This window comes from Natator depressus, chromosome 1 (assembly GCF_965152275.1).
Source record: "Natator depressus isolate rNatDep1 chromosome 1, rNatDep2.hap1, whole genome shotgun sequence".
Taxonomy (NCBI): domain Eukaryota; kingdom Metazoa; phylum Chordata; order Testudines; family Cheloniidae; genus Natator; species Natator depressus.
In genome coordinates this window covers 204696039-204716749 of record NC_134234.1, presented here as the reverse complement: position 1 = coordinate 204716749, position 20711 = coordinate 204696039, and the positions used below count along the sequence as shown (strand labels likewise).

The 20711-nt window shown below is 41.4% G+C and overlaps 1 protein-coding gene across 1 annotated transcript in view; it reads left to right on the top strand.

Annotated features, from left to right (window-relative positions):
• The window catches only part of SPAG17 (sperm associated antigen 17), a 292210-nt gene that overhangs the window by 235802 nt on the left and 35697 nt on the right, over nt 1-20711 (top strand). The window contains exons 32-36 of the mRNA XM_074975143.1: nt 9591-9718; nt 11651-11781; nt 13659-13786; nt 14837-14905; nt 20338-20451. Of these exons, the coding sequence (XP_074831244.1) occupies nt 9591-9718; nt 11651-11781; nt 13659-13786; nt 14837-14905; nt 20338-20451 (570 nt within the window). The remainder of the gene's footprint in view (nt 1-9590; nt 9719-11650; nt 11782-13658; nt 13787-14836; nt 14906-20337; nt 20452-20711) is intronic.

Genomic DNA, 20711 nt, shown 5'->3' with positions numbered 1-20711 from the left:
CCAGTCTCCCCTCCACCCTTCCAATCTCTCCCATCCCGCATCCAGTCTCAAACTCCTTACCCAGCCACTCACAGTTCCTCATCCAATATATCTCTCCCCTTCTCCCCCCACTGTCTTCCAGTACCAATCTCCCTCCCTGGACTCATAATCCAATGTCAGTCCCTCCCCTTACCCATTGCCCAGCTTCTTGCCCCGGTCTCCACCCTCACTGGCTCCTTGTCCTAGTCTCTTTGTCCAGCCAGTCCCAGTTCTTCCCTTACTCCATGTTGATAGATGTTTGGCTGCATGTGTGTGTTCTTTCTGCGTGCTGTACTGACTCTGGCCAGATAGCCCTTACAGCAGGCTCCAATCGAACGGCCCAATAAATGCACAGACTCGGTTCGTAGTGAAGGCATGTGGTCAGGTTTATTGTCAACGAAGCACAGTCCTAATGTCCTGGCTCAATGGTTACAGGTATACTCACACATGTATGCCCGTTGCAATGGACTAGCTCAGTTAATGGCAGTACTTTCCATTATCCCCTAGGGCAACCAAAAACAATCCCTCTGAGATATCTTTTTATACATCGATACAAACAAGTTACGCACTGCCCCTCTGACGTAGTTAGTTGGCACCCTCTGACATAGCCAGTTACTACCCAGCCCCTTGTACATCTCTAACCTTATCTTTAGAATGGGTCAGCATGTTCCTGTTATCTTTAGGGAATGTGTTGGTATTGAGGTGTTCTGGTACCAACCTTCTGGAATGTGTTTGCGTGAGTGCTCTGTGCCTAGCTCCTCTTAGGAATATGTGTTTTTGCAATATCAGCCCAGTTCTTGCCAGATTCTATGAGAAGGGCCTGCCTCTAGCTCACAGCCTGATTTTGCTTTATATTAGCAAAGTTTTGACCACTACATTAGCCCAGGCCTCAGGTCTCATACCAGGGCTCAGATACAAGGGCTTATGTTTCAGGCCCTCTTCCTACTACACACCATAGCTCTTTGTCACATCTGTCTCCCCTCCCCACTGCCCTTGTTTCCCCTCACCCCACTGGTATCTAGTCCCAGTCTCCTTGTCCAGGCATTCCTATTCTCCCCCACCACCACCCAGCACTGTGTCTGATATTTGTGTTCCCCGCCAATCAACTGACTTCCAGTCTTCCCCCATTTCCCTCAGAATCTCCCAGTCACAGTCTCCTATCTCAGCCACTTATAGTCCCCATTTCTTCCTACCTCCAGTCCCAGTCTCACCAAACTCTTTGTCCCAATCTACTCCTTTCCCACCCCATGGGCTGGCTTTTGTCCCTTTGTATTTGAATCAGATGGACTAGTCCTTCGATGCTTGGGTGCCAGAAGGGTCACCGGGAGTCGAGCTCATCAGGAATTTTTCAATAAAACAGTTTTTTGCCAGAAAATGGTGATTCATCAAAACTGAAATGTTTTGCAAAAACTTTACAAAAGTAAATTCTGCAGTGAAACAGAACAAATGTTGAAACCTGGAAAATTTTCATGAAACATAATTCTTATTTTCCATCCAGCCTTAACTGAGACCATAAGAGAGACAAGGCTCCTTGCTTTCTATTCTGGTGCTTAGCCCCACCACAGCTCAGAACAGCCATTATAGAAAAATTCTGACTTCACCCTTGTAACCCTGGGCTGGAGTATGCTCGAACACTCTGTGAGGACAGCACACGCACAGTCTCATCAGAACTAGGAACTGTGAGGGGATGGAGCATGCTCAGAGAGGATGAAATCTTCAGAGATTTTAGCCGCTAAAATCGAAGAAGTCTCTCATGATCATGTGCAAATTATGATTTTTTCAAAGGCTTTTAAGTTGGCCAGATTTGGGCAGACATTCGTGGAGACAGCAAAAGACACATTCCAGAAACAAAGGCTTTCCCTCTTCCAAATTTCAAGTCCCCAATGCAAAACATGAGGATGTAAGAGCTATTCAGAGAAAAGATCATTGGAAATTTTAAATTTAGACAAAACAGTTAAAGGCTGGCAAAGTTATAAAAGCAACTGAAAACAGGGTCTTATTACAGGAAGTGTTGGGTAACCTTAATAATAGGTGATGAAACCTACAACTACATACAAAAAGCTACATTAAAAAAATCATAAGGTTGCAAAGTCAACCATTCAAAAGCCGGGAAATGGAAGAATTGAGGTTACTTGTGCAACCATAATCCAGGTCCCTTATGTATGTGTGCTGGGATATAGTCTTGCCCAGCATCACATCAGAAGTCTGTGGCAAAGTCTGGAATAGAATCCAGATTTCCTGCAGTTCATGCCAGCACCTGAACCCCAAGAGAATATCCTTTCACTTCTTGCAACTTTCTGATTCATTCACTGTCAATCTGGTGCACTAAATGAGGCCTGTAAAACAGTCTCTCATGACATGATCATATATTACCATTTGAATTAAAGAAATAATTAGTAGTAGTAATAGGGTGTTGTTCTGTATGTGAATAAGCTACAAAAGGGGGACACAAAACACATTTTGCTTACACGAGTTATTTGGTAGTCAGAGGGGAATGTTGGGAATAAGGGATCCTGATCCTATTCCTTGCTTTGGAAGGAAGTGTGGTCTGACAGTTACAGAGAGTATAGCTCAGTACCTAGAGCCGGCACATTCATTCTGAAAGGTAGTGTGGCTAAAGGGATAAGCCTTGGGTCTTTACCATATTAGAAACAGGGTTCTATTCTCAGTTCTAGCAGTGATCTTTTGCAACCACTCAGGTTTAAGCAGGTTCATGAGCCCTTGTCCAATAACAAGAGCTGGGAATTGCAAAGAATTATTAACACCAATCACTAGATGATCATTTGGCTCCCCCTCCAGCACACCTTCCCTAGGCCAAAGAGGTTTGCTGCTGCTGAACCAGTGTGTGACTACCATGTAGGAAGTTGAGTGGAGCCTAGGAGCATACTCCTAGTATGCTGAAAAGCATGCTTTCCCATACTGAAAAGCACGCTGCAGCCACTTGCACACTGGGATAGCTACCACAATGCACTGCTCTTTGTGGCGTTGCAAGGGCTGCTAATGTGACCATGCCAGTGCGCTTGCAGCTGACAGTGTAAACACACAGCAGTGTTTTCCCGGCTGCAGTCTCCAAAGGCTGGTTTAACTCCCAGCGCTCTACATCTGCAAGTGTAGCCAAGCCCTCAGTTTATTTGGCATGTAGCAGCTTTGTAGGTCTGGAGAATAATCAGTGCAGACAGAGTTTTTAGAGATTGTAGCAGCAAGCCTACAAAAAGCTGTACCAAGCATATGCAAATGGAAATTGTCAGAAGCTTGTAACTCAGACAAATCTAGAAAGATTTTCCTAGGGACAAAAAAAGGCACCCCTCTGACTTCTGAAATATCCCCCAGTCAAATTTCAAGTTTTTGCTCCAAAGCATGGAGGTGCAAGAGCTCGTCAAAGAACTCATTGGGAAAATGTTTTACCATTGACAAAAATACCTATTTTTCACTAACCTCATTCCCAGAAACAGCTGAACCATCTTTGCTGAAACTATCCAAATCCTTCAGCCTCAGGAAGAAAACTAGAATGGAAAATTTAAGCTCAAACAGTCTGGCAAAGTTATAAGTAATTGAAAACTATAGACAGTACTACAAGCTTCATGTATAATAGCAATAAACTATGGACAAGCTGAGGAAGCTGTTCCACAGTGAATATATATATATCCACTCACAGAGAGAGAGACCAAGGACCAGATTTGTAATGGTATTAAGCACCTAGTGGGATTTGCAGAAGTATCTAGGCATCAAGATCCCTTTGAAATCAATAGGTCCTAGGCACACAGCTGGTTTAGAAAATAGCCAAGATGTATTGGATTTTAACAGTTTTTTCAGTTGTTTCATACCTACAAGACCTTTCTACAGTGATCAACCAAGGTAATTTACCATCCCCCGGGATGCATCTCAATTCTGTAATTCATTGGTGCATTCAATTCTCAAATTGCTTTTACTTCCTCAGGGCTAGGACTGATTCCATCTTTGTTTATTGTGTGTCCCAAAGTGGTGTTGGTGGAAAATGCACTTTTCCTTGTTTAGCTTCAGTCCAGGCTGACTGATTAGGGTTAGGACTTCGTTGGGAGCTTTTTTATGTTCTTCCATCAAAGACCTATATATCAAAATATTACCCATGAAAGCTACAACTCCATTTCTGTTCATTAACAGTTCTGTCATCTTTCTTTGGAAAATTTCAGGTGCACTGGTAATCCCAAAAGGTAATCTTTGAAAGCAAAATCTCCCAATGGTTTTGATAAATGTAATCAGTTTAGCACTCTCTTTGGCTAAAGGAATTTGCCAGAATCTGTTTGAGGCATCCAGCTTGAAGAATACTGTAGCTCCTTTCACTTTGGGGAGGGAGTCATTCAGTGTTGGGATGCATTTTTCTCTCACAACTGCTTCATTAAGTCTTTTAAGATCCACATATATTCTTATTTTTCCATTTTTCTTTATAATCAGTGTCACTGGGGCACACCAGACTGTTGGCTCAGAGATTTTCTCAATGCCAATCTATTACATTCTCTCTAATTCAGTTTCTACTTTATGAAGCAATGGCATAGAAATCCTGCAAGGTGTATGTATACTGTATGGTTCAGTGTTGTCTCAAGGTTATTTGTACCACATCTCCTTTCAGAAGTCCAGTGTCACCAAATATTCTGTTGAATTCTTCCACCTTTCTTACTAGGCCCATGGTGGCTGCCACACTGCAGCTGAGAAGGTCATTGTCTTTGATCCTTTGATCATATACACTCTGAATGCAAAGCTTTTCTCTCTGTAAGTTGTTTCTGTGGTGAACTGGCTCATGCAGTTCAGAATATCTCCAGGGTTAGTAAAGTCTGTGTCCGGTGATTTCAGTGCTGGGAGCGGTCAAAGATGATTACAAGTCGCTTCTGAGATGACTGTGACATCTATTCTGAGTGAATTTTAAAGTCAGTAGTCTTGCCATGAATATTCAGTTTCATTCTCCAGACTGGCTCTGTATCATCACCATATGACAGATCCCAGAAATAATGGCTCTTGATTGTCTGTAATATTAGTCAACTCCCTGACTGCCTTGGTATGGCAAACATCTGCAGAATGTCTATATTTTGTGCATTTATTACACCTTGCACCTGTGGCTGGCCATGCATCATCTCTTGGGCTACGAATTTTTCCATGTCTTCTGCATTTAGGCTGAAAAGCTTTATTGTTTGCCTGGATTATGTCCCTTTTAGGCTTAGGGATCTTATGGTAATTACTTGTAGAACTCAAGCTGCATTTTTTAACAGCTTCTGAACTAGTTTCTTGTTTTTCAGGTGTGGCAAATTGCTCTAGGTTTTGCTGTTTCACCAGCTGAAATTGCTTTGCTATTTGAATAGCAGTGTATAAAGTTAAGCCTGCTCAGAATTGTAGTTTCTGTGAAAGATTTTTATGTGTTAATCCAGTAACCAGCCTGTCTCTATTTTCAATTTTGTAGTCCTGAAATCAGTTTTCAACCAATGCATACATAGCTCTTATAAAACATTCAAAATTCTCTCCAGGTTCTTGAATTCTCTGGTAAAAACCTGCATTTCATAAACCACATTTCTCTGAATATAAAGTATGAATCAAACATAGCCAGAAACCTTGCATAGTTTTCTTTTTGACTCTCTTCAGTAAAGGTAAAAGATTTAAAGATATTCTCTGCCTGCTTCCCCCAGCATAAATTAAAGAACATACGTGAATGTCTCCAGTTTCCATGTGAAGTTTGGTTGCAATGCAAAATCTTGCAAAATACTTTGTCCATTCTGAAGGTTTGTCAAAACTGAAGTTCTCTGGGGCATTAAAGAGTGGCATGGTGATGAGATCCATCCTACAACCTGTTTTTTCTTTGCTTTTTCTTTCCTTCTGTATTCAACCTTTGTTGCTTTGTTCCTTCTGTGTCTGTTCTCCTTTGGCACTAGTTTACTTCTGACACCATGTCATATACATCTTGTACATGGTAGATTGCAAGGCTGCTACTAGAAAGTCAGGCTTCTGTACCAGATATAGTCTAGCTACAGAGCCTCCTTCTCAGAGAGATACACCGTAAGATGTGTCTTCCATAAGATTCTTTAATGTACTGCCAGGTATGGCTGAGGTTAGTTTAAATAATAAGGTATGTTAAACACATTGCCACCTTGTGACTGAACAGTATAATAAAGTTTAGCATTGCATTACAGACCCAAAGGTGCCTAAGTTCCCTCCAATGGGCAAGTGCAAAGCCACCTAAATACTGATGCTGCCCCACAACTAATGAGCTTCTCTGAGCCTTCATTCATACCTAAACCCAGTGGGATTCTCAAACTAGTTGTTCCCCTGCCTAACGCACCTGTGGGTCCCAATTCAATGGGCATGTTCAGAGCACACCTAACTTATACAAAAGAAAGTGGAGGGGGGGGGTGCGAACATGCAGTAGCCCACTGGGTAGGGATCTCACCTGGAAAGTGAGAAACCTGTTTTCAAATTTCTGTTCTGCCTGCTTTGGAGTTGGAACTTGAACAGAGGTCTCCCATATCCCTGGTACTGTAAGTGCATTGGACTGTAGAGTCAACATCTTGCTTTTTCTCACTTTCTGACCTAGTGAATATTTAATTATTTATAAAAAGTGGAACAGCTTCAAGAAGAGAGATTGCGAGAAATGCATGCCAGAATATGCTATAGGCTGGTGAATAGGGCCCTCATCTAGAATGTGGGAGACCTGCTCCAAAGTAGGCAGAGTAGAGATTTGAAAACAGAGTTATAAGGGGATGGGTCTCTCTTTCTCAAAAAGGCTGACCTGGCTTAGGCACCTCCAGGAGAGGGTTCATGGCTGCGAATCCTGAGTAGAGTTAGGCATCAAAGTACCTCTGTGGATTAGGGCCCTCAGCCCCTTCCTGCACCCCGCATGTTACTTGTGGCTAACTTAGGTAGCTCCTCTTTCAGTTTCTGCAAATCACTTTCTTAGGCACCTAACTCTCTATACAATGCAGGGGTTGTTTAAGTTAGGAGAAATTGGTGATAGATTCAGGTATTTCTTTGATGCAATCCTCTTTAGTTAGAAAAATGTACACAAAGCACTGTTTCTCTGAACACAGAGGAACATACACAGGGGGCAGTTTATTTGTTCACAGTTCCAGGTCTGTCAACACTCTGCCCAGAAAGCTCTTGACATTCTCTCAGGACCATACTAGTAGTGCTTTTCTTTCTGTGTCTTGTTTTCAAGCTGCTTGTTCTTGGCTTTCTTGGTGTTCTCTCTTCTCTGTCTCCCTGCATTCAGTCTAGTCTTCGGGCAGTGGTTTCCATTGTTTGAACTATTACTAAACAAAGATTTCAGAGTAGCAGCCATGTTGGTCAGTGTTCGCAAAAAGAAAAGGAGTACTTGTGGCACCTTAGAGACTAACACATTTATTTGAGCATAAGCTTTTGTGAGCTACAGCTCACTTCATCAGATGCATTGAGCTGCATCCGATGAAGTGAGCTGTAGCTCACGAAAGCTCATGCTCAAATAAATGTGTTAGTCTCTAAGGTGCCACAAGTACTCCTTTTTTTTTAACTAAACAAAGGGACATTTAATTGTTCTCTCAGTTAGCCTGAATGGAAAGTGGCTAGCACACCCATCAGCTTCACCAAATCTGAGGCTGCTTGTAGGTCAAAGACCCACCTGCTAGGAGTTCCCAACCTCCATCAAGGTATTTAATTAGGACCTAAATAGAAGTGGCCTGATTTTCAGTGAAGCTGAGCACCCCACAGCTGCCACTACCTTCAGTGGCTCAGCACCTCTGAATATGGAACCATATAAATGTTGATATCTAAATATGGATACACAAGCTTAACTTTACGTACCCAGCTTTGAAAACCTTGGACAGTATTTCTTACTTACCTATCTCACATTTACATGTATGTTTTAATTATTTAATAATTTAATTAAAAATCCTAATCATTATTATCATGGGGCTATCAGGAACTACATTTTGGAAAGTAGATGTCTACATTATGTTCACTATATATTTTCATGAAAATGCAAATAATACTCCTGGGGGAATTCTGCGCCACTGTGCATGTGCAGAATTTATGTCCCCTGAAAATTTCTTGGCTTCCCTGCAGAAAAATGACTTTCTGACAGGGAAGTATAGGGAAGTCACAAGAGCAGTCATGCACTATGTTTTGGGTGCACAGGGCAGCTGTCAGAGAGGTAAATCACTGTGGGGCAGGGGATAGGACTGGGGAAGACCTGGATGATGGCTCCTACCCTGCGGTGGGCTCAACTGCTAGTCTCAGCTGGGCTGGAGAGGATGGGACTTCCTTTTCCCCTGCACAGCATCAGGGACCAGGTCAGACCCACACCCAGATTTCTCCCCCAACTGCAGGAAGCTCTGCAGTTCCCCCCCCCCCCGCCACACACACACACATCCTGCACCCATTGCTCCTCAGCTGCAGGGGGAGGGATCCCTGTACAGGGAGCTGCTCACGCATCCATGCAACCCGCATGCATCCAGACCCCCTCATACCCAGACCCTCCCCACCCCCGCACTCAGAACTCCCCCGATGAGCCCCACTACCCCTGCACGTGGTCCACGCTGATGAGCCACCCACACCCGGATCCCCACCCCACTGAGCCTCAACCAGCTGCACCTGGATCTTCACCCCACTGAGCCCCACTCCTTTAGCATCTGGACCTTCCCACTGAGCCCTCAACCCTCCCTGCCGAGCTCTACACAGACATCTCCCCCCAACTGAGCCCCAACCACCTTCACCTGAACCCCCCCGCAGAGTCCCATTACTGTAGCACCAAAAAAAAACCAACAAACCCCTGTGTATCCAGATCCTCCATGTACCCGGATCTCCCAGATTGCCCCATACTTGGATCCCCCCCACACTAAGCCCCTCCACACTTGGATCCTGCCTTACTGAGCTTGCCTGCCCACACTTGGTGCACCTGGCACGGAGGGGCAGAGCCCTGGGGTGTTTCTGGGACAGGCCCAGTCCTTGTGCTGTGCCAAGGTTGGGGACAGCCTCACCACTGAGTCCATGTTCCAGGGGGAGCTGCACAGTGATCTCCAACCTCTGTGCAGCCAGTGGCCTTTGCTCCACAAGGCCATGCTGGAGCCTCCACATTTATTTGACAAAGAAAATTTGCAGAATTTTAAAATATTATGCGCATCATTTTTATTTTTTTGGTGCAGAAAGCCCTCAGGAATAAAATAAATAATTGCATGAGTGTGTCAGTACTCATGTAAGTATGCAGTTTGCTGATTTGACCCGCAAATGTATACTTTGTATGCAGGTACCCATTTGTATGTGCAACTGCATATTGTAAAGGTGGAACTTAAACACTTTTCTTTGAAAATTTGGCCACAAATGTATACTTTAAAATCCCTGAGTATTACTTATGCATTGGCACTTAGGGTTAGGATTCTTGACATGGCATACTTAGCCAAAAACATTTATTTTGTCTAGCTCTGCCACTCCTACTCCTATTACCCTGAACATTTAGCTGACCAGCACAAAACGATGACTTGGCTATAACTGTAATTGTGCTAGCTCACATCTGGACTTAGTAGCAAATTTCTGTTTTTAAAAGATTTCATAGCCCAAATGATTATGTGTGTTTTCCATCATAGGTCATGGCTGATGGCAGCACATCTGTCTTCATTCCCAGCATTGATTCTGATGGTGAGGAAGATGGATACTTAGTACCAATACCAAAAGAAGTTCATACTCCTGTCACATATGGTGAACATGCCCCCAGGTAAACCGAACATACCACACAGGGATTGGTTCTTGGTCCTATGCTATTTAACATCTTTATCCATGATCTGGAAGAAAACATAAAATCATCACTGGTAAAGTTTGCAGATGACACAAAAATTGGGGGAGTGCTAAATAATGAAGAGGACAGGTCACTGATTCAGAACGATCTAGATCGTTTGGTGAACTGTGCACAAGCAAACAGTATGTGTTTTAATACAGCTATATGTAAATGAGTATATCTAGGAACAAAAGAATGTAGGCCATATTTACAGGATGGGGGACTCTATCCTGGGAAGCAGTGACTCTGAAAAAGATTTGAGAGTGATAGATAATCAGCTGAAGATGAGATCCCAGTGTGATGCTGTGCCCAAAAGAGCTAATGCAATCCTGAGATGCATAAATAGGGGAATCTCGAGTAGGAGTAGAGAGGTTATTTTACCTCTATATCTGACACTGGTGCGACCCGTGCTGGACTGTGTATCCAGTTCTAGCATCTTCAATTCAAGAAGGATGTTGATAAATTGGAGAGGGTTTAGGGAAGACCTATGAGAATGATTAAAGGATTAGATAACACACCTTATAGTGATAGACTGAAGGAGCTCAATCTGTTAAAAAAGGGAATGCGTGACTTAATTACAATCTGGTTTCAGAGTAGCAGCCATGTTAGTCTGTATTCGCAAAAAGAAAAGGAGTACTTGTGGCTCCTTAGAGACTAACAAATTTATTTGAGCATAAGCTTTCGTGAGCTACAGCTCACTTCATCAGATGCATGCAGTGGAAAAAAAAGTGGGGAGATTTTATATACACAGAGAACATGAAACAATGGGTGTTACCATACACACTGTAACGAGAGTGATCAGGTAAGGTGAGCTATTACCAGCAGGAGAGAAAAAAAACCTTTTGTAGTGATAGTCAAGGTGGGCCATTTCCAGCAGTTGACAAGACTGTGTGAGGAACAGTAGCGGGGGGAGATAAACATGGGGAAATAGTTTTACTTTGTGTAATGACACATCCACTCCCAGTCTTTGTTCAAGCCCAATGTAATGGTGTCCAGTTTGAAAATTAATTCCAATTCAGCAGTCTCTCGTTGGAGTCTGTTTTTGAAGTTTTTTTGTTGAAGAATTGCAACTTTTAGGTCTGTAATCGAGTGACCAGAGAGATTGAAGTGTTCTCTGACTGGTTTTTGAATGTTATAATTCCTGACATCTGATTTGTGTCCATTTATTCTTTTACAGTCTCTACGTCACTCTCGTTACAGTGTGTATGGTAACACCCATTGTTTCATGTTCTCTGTGTATATAAAATCTCCCCACTGTGTTTTCTACTGCATGCATCTGATGAAGTGAGCTGTAGCTCACAAAAGCTTATGCTCAAATAAATTTGTTAGTCTCTAAGGTGCCACAAGTACTCCTTTTCTTTTTAATTACAGTCTGTAAGTCTGTACATGGGGAACAAATATTTAATAATGGGCTCTTCAGTCTAGCAGAGAAAAGTATAACCAAAGGCTAGAAGTTGATGCTGAACAAATTCTGAAGCTAGGAAATAAGGATTACATTTTTAATGGTGAGAATTATTAATCAACGGAACAATTTACCACGGGTCATAGTGGATTCTCCATTGCTGTCATTTGTTAAATCAAGATTGAATGTTGTTCTAAATCATATGCTCTAGGAATTACCTTGGGGACATGTTATGGACTGTACTGCACTAAAGTTCAGACTAGGTTATCATAATGGTCCCTTTTGGCCTTAGACTCTATGAATCTGTAGGCTCACATTTTCTTTATTCAGTAGCCTTTGTTTAGTTATTTGATACCACCATCTTGACCTTCCACTTTCTCATTATGCCATCACAATGTTCTTTCCTAGAAAAACGTGTGTGATTCTAATGTAAGCTGGAACTAATCAGATTTGTTTGGGTGATTGTTTAGGTTCTTCATTGTCTATGCTGATGGTTCAGGGACTGAACTCCTTCGGAATAGTGACATAGAAGAATACCTTGCTTTGGCATATGGTGATCCAGCTACTGCAGTCTTGCAGGAGCCAGTACAAGAATGTCCAGGTAGGGATATTTCATTTCCTTTTTGCCAACCCAGTTTAGAAATAATTAAAATAGTTGGAGCAGGACAATCAGAACTTTTATTTAGGTAGGAAAAATGAAAGTGCTCTTCCTCACTGTGCTCATACTCCAAATTTGCCACCCCGCCAGTCCCATAGTGGTGACTGCACTGCATCCTGTTTCTGCCCAACTGTAACAGTGTATATGGGCTTCTTCTCTACAGAACATGCAAGCGGCAAGGAGTGTGGAAGAAAGAACTTATAGAAAGACTGTGGGATGTAGTCAATCAACTAAATGACTGTTTGATTAAGGGGGAAGTTAACACATATTTGGTACACTTTTATCCTTTTATATACATGCAAATGGAAACAACTATTAAATACATCAATATTGGGAATTTATTTTGGGGTGAAGAAATCACCAAATGTCTCTTGTTAGTTTAACCATCCAACTGTATCTATGGAGTAAAATGATCACTATGAATGGTGGCTCTTTGCTATTTGGGAAGCCACCTCTATGCATTTGGTGTTAAGGACATTGAAAGATATAACTGGGACAGGGATTATTAATAGCATATGGGGCCTTCTACCTATAGGTCCATGGAAGTAACTGAAAGTGATTACTCTCTGAAGGCTTGGAGTGGCTTGTGTGAAATGAATTACCAGGACTCAGTGCCAGTCCTAGTGAACAAGCTATGGAAGATGTCTGAAGGGGACAGACCTTCACTAAAGAAATAAATTGTAAACAAGCCATATAGAGAAACATATATAGTATCCCCTTAATGTGGAGAATACGATGACAAAATGACTGCTTTAAGTAGTACAATAACGGTGCAGTTCTCCCAACGGCTAATCTAGGGAGGAATTGAGAACAGCCATCACACTATTCTCTCTGTCAGGTTTTACACAATTTGAAGTGTTGCTTCCACCAAAAATAAATAGCTCCCCAGCAGATAAATTGAATAACATCAATAAAACTGCCACTGGCAGTGAAAAGAGGAAGAGGGAAGGAGAAAGGGGAACACATGAAAAGAACCAGGAGGGGAGAAGTGGGAAGTTCAGGAGGAATCCAGATTTACGATGCTTCTTCACACTTCAAACTTTTAGGGCCTTCCCACCACTAGCCTGGCTATTTTTGCTGTATTGACAGTGGAGCTTTTCTGCTCTTATATTCATATGGAACATTGTATCATTGTGACAAAACATCTCATAGTGATGTAACTTTCTTCTGTAGTGTATGAGGCAGAATATAGGGCTCAGTGGATTTTTGGTCTGGTAGGAGAGGAAAACTTTAAGAAAGATCTGAAAACTGCATCACTCTTGAAGACTTGATAATTAAGATACCTGTAGGGTTTTTTTTTAAAAGCTAGAGTTCATCAGAGAGTAGCAATTACAAGTAATTAATTACCTGAGGTCTGAAAGTGAAATGTAAAATAGGATCAGATGCAGCTCACAGCAATGCCTACACTGAATAGGTAAGTGTAGCCTCAGTAAGAAGTCCATATGCAGGCTCAAGATGGTGCAATGCTGTAGTTTTTTCATGGTCTGCAGCTCCTTACTCAATATGAGGTCATTTACGCTGCACTCCATCATATGCAAATTAGATGTATCCCTGAGACTCCTGGCAAGTTGCAAATGCAATCTGTAGTTTGGCAAAGTTTTGGGTGATCCTAATCCAATATTTACCTATCTTGCAGTCACATTGTTATCCAGTCTTATCTCTAACCATCAGTGGCACATTCTTGCATTCATTTCACAGCCTAGTAATAACGTGCTTTACATTTACATACATTCTTTCATCTGAAGATTTCAAAACCCTTCATCAAATTCTCCATTCAATTTGGATGCAAAATTACTTTTATTTAAATGTTTTTGACCCAGGTGTTCTAAGTATTACTGTTCTCCGACCATTGACTGAAACTTCTCCCTGGGTGATGAAGAGAGAATCATCCAATATTGTTCCTCCTAGCCTCCAGTCCAGGAACTGGGATACATTTCCTCCATTTGAGGTATAAATCTTTCAAAACTCTTTTTTCTCCCTGTTTTGCTATTAGGCATTGATGTTACTCTATTATTAACTATTATATTTATTATTTGCACATAGCACTCGTAGATTGGATTCATAGATTATAAAGTCATAAGAAACCATTGTGATCTTGTGGTCTAACCTCTGCATAACACAGGACATCACTCTATCAATTTCTATTTGAGAATTTCCAAGCACTTTATGTACTTAAATTAATTAAACCTCACAACATCTATGTGAGGTAAGTAAATATTAATATTCCCAATGTATAGATGGAAATCTGAAACACAAAGATGTTAGTTGAGTTGACTAAGGTCACACATTGAGTCTAGCTCAGAGCCAGAAACAGAAACAGAACTTTAATTTCATCAGTCCCATGTTTTAGCCACAAAACCATGCTGTCTCTTTAAGACAATCCAGAGGGCATCCTCATCAGAAAATATTGATTAGATTAAATTAGGTTCAATTAGATTAGGATGGGTTAATGTAATAAGCATGCGACATGCAGGAATTCACTGTCCACTGACTTCACTGGTTACATTCATAATTAGATTAGGGTAGGGATCCAAACTTTGCACCTACTCCCATCTTTGTAAAGTAAAACTCTGAAATCCAAACACCACTGATCTTGAGGGATCCAAACTTCATGGCTTGGGACACATTTCTACATTTCAGCATAACAGCTTGAGAGGATGCCATGTGAACTTGGTCATAACTATAGATCCTGGGCTGAGAAACACCCTAGCCTGAAATTCAGCCTCTGAGTTTATTTAGCCCAAGCTGCAATTCTTGCTTGGTGAGTAGGATGCATTTTCATGTAAGTATCTCTACAGTCTTGCTTTCTGACTTGTTGAGAACCTTCCATGTCAGTATAATAAATAATCTCATGCTCGGTTTGCTCATTGTTGATTGTGTTCAGAGGAAGATTCCAGGTCCACCATTTGGCACACATATTTGGAAAGGTCTGTGCATAGGATCCAAAGAGCTGACTGGCTCTCCAGCACCTGTACTGAAATGCCCTAATGTGCTACAGATCCGTCACCTGATCCAGTATGAGCCAGTCAATGATGAGCTGAGACAGAAGCTGCAGCTGTCCCTCAAGGTAATGCAGGCATAGTAACTTCATTCTCTCAGTAAACAGAAATTTACTGACAAATCAAGTAGCGTATATTTCTCACACACCTCTGAGACGAGAGCTGTCAGTTACTTGGAATCCAATAATCCTTGTACAAATATAAATTTACATAAATATTTAATATTTTTATATAAATATTTTAATATATTTTAAAAAAATATATAAACCCCAGATAGGGAAGGGCGCTCACTTTGCATAGTTTATTTCACAATAAAACTAAAGTGCCTTGTTTTCACTATTTCTTTTCCTCAGTATAGCTTACTCACATTAGTTATCCCAATTGTAAAACACTTTTTTTTTTTTTAGCAGCAAAGACAAGGCTGTGTCAGGGCCGAGCCACATTGACACAAGGTGTGTTGTGAGAGAAGTTTTACTGCCGGTGCCTGTGCTGTACTTTTTTGGGGGATAAACAGTCTCTATGGCTGTCATTCAGACAATGCTTTCTACTAGGAAAAAATCACTTAAAGGAAACCACATAAAATTCATTTTAAAAAAAATCTTCCATCTATTATTAATAACAACATATATTGCCATTGACACAATGCTGAAAATCAAATAATTGTTTAGATTATTCCATAACTTTTCACATTTCACTCAGCTTCAGCAGCAGAACTAGACTGGCCTGTTTCATTTTCATTTATACTCATGTTCTAGGTGCACAAATTGTTGTCATTTTTATTCACAATATCAAAGAGGAATGTGTGAATGCCAAAACAAACATTTTTAATTGGAATATTTTAAAATTCTATTCCTATTGGGGTTTTTTCATTCTTTAATTTGTTTTCCACTTACAAAATTTAAATTTTGGACCATGTGCCTATGAACACAGTGCAGCCCCTTTAGTAAATAAAACAAAATCCTATACCCAGGGCCCCTTCTCACCCCAAATGTATGGGCTGAACTCCCCATCTCTGTTAATGAGACTCTTGCATGCCTCTTGGTGTGAAAATAGACCTTATAGAATAGGTTAAATAATCTTAGAAAAGTTTACATTTCATGTGATCAATTTTTATTTCAGATATTAATTAAAGGTGTCTTATGTCACAGAGCTGGTTGAGCTCCCCCCGGACACTCACCAGACTGCTTTGAGGGGATCAAAAACACTGAATTCCACATGGCCTCAGCTTCCAAGGGCTGAGCACAGTTTAGGCTCTATCCCTGACTTTAAGACTCTCCAGGTGCAGACCTCATGTCTGATGCCTCTTGGCAGTGGGGGCCCCATAGTCCAATTACCTAGGCCCTGGAACTAATGCCATTCCCCCCAAGCTTCTGCAGCAGCTTTTGCATGTTCTGCAGAAGTCCCACCAAAGGTGTGAGCAATCGATTGTACAGTTTACCTCTTCAGGAGCATGCGATAGTGAAAGCCAGCAGACACATAGACAGACTTTGTACAGGATTCTAAAACACCATACTCTACTTAAGTAGCTCAAGAAATACACAGAGCTCCACACTGCTCTGGGCTTGGGTCGAGTCCTCTGGGGTATCTGGGATCCTTCTGCAGTTCATGGTTTCTCTTCAGAATCATGGTGCCTTCTCTAGGTCAGATAACTTTCCCTGCCCTTGGTTGGTCCCACAGTTAAACTGAACCCCCGGCTAAGAACGGCTGTCTATCTCTTCCTCTCTTCCAAAGCTTCCTGCTACAGTCTCAGTGAGACTCTTGTGTTTATATGTCCCCCTACCAACACCTGGTTCCTTTGTTCAGCTCCTGCTTTGGATTTTACACTTCTCCTCCTTTCAGAGGCCTTGGAGAGACTAGCTTCTCCTAACCTCAGCCAACCCATTGTCCAGAGAAAAGGAGTACTTGTGGCACCTTAGAGACTAACAAATTTATTTGAACATAAGCTTTCATGAGCTACAATGGGTACTCCTTTTCTTTTTGCGAATACAGACTAACACGGCTGCTACTCTGAAACCTAACATTGTCCAAAGGTGTTTCAACCTGAATAGGCAACCATTTAAGGTTTAATGGTTGTTGTCCCTGGTCTGGCACAGACATCAGCAAATGGTGGATTCCACCTCCACACAGAGGTGTTCCATGATTCAACAATTTCATAACAACAACTTCACAACATCAGCCAGAAATTACTAGTTGTGGATAGACCAGTTCCCCAAATTGTCCCACCTCATTACACTATGAACTGAGCTAATATAGAGTTTGAAGTCCCATTACCACAGTCAATGTACAGAATAGGTGCCCTTAATCTCAGCAGTTAATCCAAGTTTTCTGAAGTGCAGACCATGGGTCAAAAGTGACCCATGGAGTTCTGAAATGCAACCTATTGGTTATCTTTATGAGTGAGGGGCAGCCCATCTATAGATTGACCTGAAAGATCCAGACTGCACCTTTAGTCTCCATGGGTCATGTCACAGTTACCAGGCTAACTGCACCTCTGACACCTCCCAGGTTCTCCAAGTGCAACCCCTCTCCATCTCAGGTTTTTAGTCATCACCTGTCTCTCAGGGTGGAATCACGCAATTCTCCCACTCTCAGTCTAGGCTCTGGGTTGCAGTCCCCTGTGTATCAATTCTGATTTACCTCAGCAGGTCTGATTTATGTCCATACCCTCTAAGGCAGTGACAGTGGTAAGCAGTGACCAACCAGCTTCCTTAAAACAAAGTATTTTTTATTTAAAACAAAAGCATTTCAGTGAAAACATTTTATTAAACAATAAAACAGACTGTATGCCTATCTAGCTTGTTTCTAAGACTTAGGAATCCCTAGTTTTGGGAAGTCCCAACTTCTTTAGACTCCTTCCACAGAGGCTTTCATGCTCTCCGTCAACCTGGCTCCCTAGAAACTCCATACGGACAAGTGGCAATGCCCCTTCATCCCCATGAGAAGCACTTTTTACTCTTTAGTGTTCCTCTGAGAATCAGGTTCCCAGGCTGACAAAACAAGTTTGCATCTTCCTTGGAGATAGGATCCTTGAAGCTAACAGCTTGGCTCATTGTCTTTCAAGTGCATGCTGGATTGTCATTGTCTAGAACTGTTGTGTTGCTTTCTCATTTGCTCTTCCCAAAGCCCCCTGTTAAATTAAATCAGTGCACTCATAGAGGAAATTCTAATAACCCTCCATAGTTATACTGTAACTTTACCTCACTGAGCGGTTCATTTACAGTATTCATAGCTTTGTTAAACATCAGTATTCATATATCAGTACATAGCAATTCCATGTCCATCACAGGTTGCATCTCCCAGGTGAAAATAGGAAAGCTTCAGTCTGTTTCATTTTATACAGATTAAGTGTGTTTCTTGGGATTATTTTATAATACTAAGCATGGTGTCATCACTTAACCAGTCAGCAAAAAAGCGCTAAACATTGAGAAAAAATGTAAGAGAAAAATAAGCATTATACTTTTGGTTCTGACACAGAGAAAAAGAAACTCAGTCTAAAATGTCTATTTCTCCATTTCCTACTTGGTACATTTCACAATACTCTATTTTAGAACAGCAGGCTCTCCCACACTATACAGAACTCTCAAGTACCCTGGATTTGGAAGGGCATTCTGCATTTCAGCTGCATCAGGTAATGCTCCACAGACATGAGAGAGCTGCCCATTAAAATTCCCTTTAACATAGGGAAAGTCCACTGAAATAAAAGCTAGGAGATCAGGATATCCAGTCTCTCCTCTGCTGACTGCTCTATGTATTTCCATGCACTTCATTCCACTCATTTGGTAAATAAGATGACTGGGAGGTTGCAGAGGATTACTGTAGTCAGAGGTGGGAATAGAATGCAGGTCTGTAATATGGTCCTGCCTGTCACAATTAATGTGCCAAATCTATGTGATTGGCCTTCCTGGCTGTAACCACCACTCAAACCACAAGATCACATTCCCCTCCTCCCTCCCCCCGCCACACACACACACACACACTTTCCCCAGAGCTAGAAATAGAACCCAGAATTCCTAATCTTCATCATTCTACTGTTCTCTATCAAATAGTTCTGGAACCCTCTGGCAAAATGTGTCACATCCCTCTTAAGTGAGTGGTCTATAAAAAGATGTAAGTTATCTGTCAAGTCCTAGTGTTCTAAGCTGGAGATCTGAAAATCCAAGGTTCAAACCCTGCTGTTGACCCATATCAGGGGATTAAAACTTTGGTTTCTTGGTTTTCTTTTTCAAATAACTGGCTTATTTAATTAACACAGTGAAAACATCCTTAAAATAGATTTTATAATTAAAAAACATGATCATCTGTCAATTATGGCACAATGCACAACAAAACACAGGTGATTCGCATTTCAATCATTCATCACACATTTTATGTGACTGGTTTATACACTGGTAGGTTTGAAAGTTTGGAGATACGGCAATATGTGCTATGTGTAGAAGAGGAAGTACCCTAATGTAGTCTCTTGATTTTTATAGTACATTTGAAAAAACGTCTTGTTGCAATAAAGACACACTGACTGCTTACATCTCTTACATATTTGAGATGCCATTCTAGCAGGACTCAGCTTTATTCATTTGCATTACATACATATACTGATTACATACTGGTCTTTTGGAAGCGGGCAAATTTTTAAACTTCTTATACCAAATTCCCAGGTTAGGCCTCTGCATTTAAAAGATTATAAAATAGGTCTGCAGATGGCCCTCAGAATAAGAAGGAACCCCTAGAAAGAAGCAGTGCAATTATGGGCATTCCAGAGACCTTTGTAATGATTATATTAACCAGAAATGTAACTCTGTCCATAGAAGTTGTTTATACATCAATACCAGTTCTATGGGTATTCCAGGAGTAAGTGACTTACAATGATCAGTAGAGAAAGATGAAGAGAGACATAACTGATACCACTAACAGCCACTAATACTTTGCGTGACTTCACAGACATGACAGAACTGCATTTGTGGGGTAGAACAGAAGACATGATCCTAAGTACACTTACAGAGACAGTATTTCTCCTTAGAAAGTTGCCTCTGTAGTTCCCTACTGTCAGTCATGAGAAGGTAGCTTGAAACTACTTACGTTAGAAGAAAACTTCTTTTGTTATAGAAGAATTTTTAAGCTAGAGACTCACTTGGTCAGAACCTAGCCAAGAGCTAAAGGGGCTCAAGCTTTCCCTTCTCCTTCCCCATTTCTTTGGAATTCAAAGAGGTATGGAAGAATGCCTGTTCATGAATCCTTGCATGTAGCTTGCCATCTGGATAGGGATGTGAGCCTAGCCCTACCCATGGTCCCTACTTTTCCATCTAACTGAGCTTCTAAGTATAAAGACTCGTCTGACAAATAGAACTCCACCATAGTTTCTTGACCCTGACAGTGTGAATCCTCAGAGGCAATATATACCTCACTTACTGATAAGTAAACTCTCCTCCATATGAATGTCCATTATGTTTACTTCTGTAAAACAAACAGTTGTATCTCCCATATCCTTTATTCACTGCTCCACTAGGAATACATAGACTACATCCTGAAGCAGGAAGATGAGATGCAAGAGATGATCATTAAAGAGCCAAGAACAGAGGAAGAGAAGGGTAATGCTGCTGACCTCCTCAAACTGGTTATGGTGAGAGAACTTCATTTTGAATTGTTTCTTTTCAATATCAATTATTGAAACTCAGGGTCTATTTACACCAGGAGCAATATGACACTGTCACTTCTGTCAGCAACCATGCCAGGTGCTTGCCACGCCTCTAAAATACATCATATCCATTCACAAAATAACAAACAAAATCTTAGGATGTAATATAGCAGAACACCAGCTCTACCATAGTTCAGGTTGAGCAGTGCTTTCTGTTTAAAAGTTGACTCTTCTAAGTGCTCTTA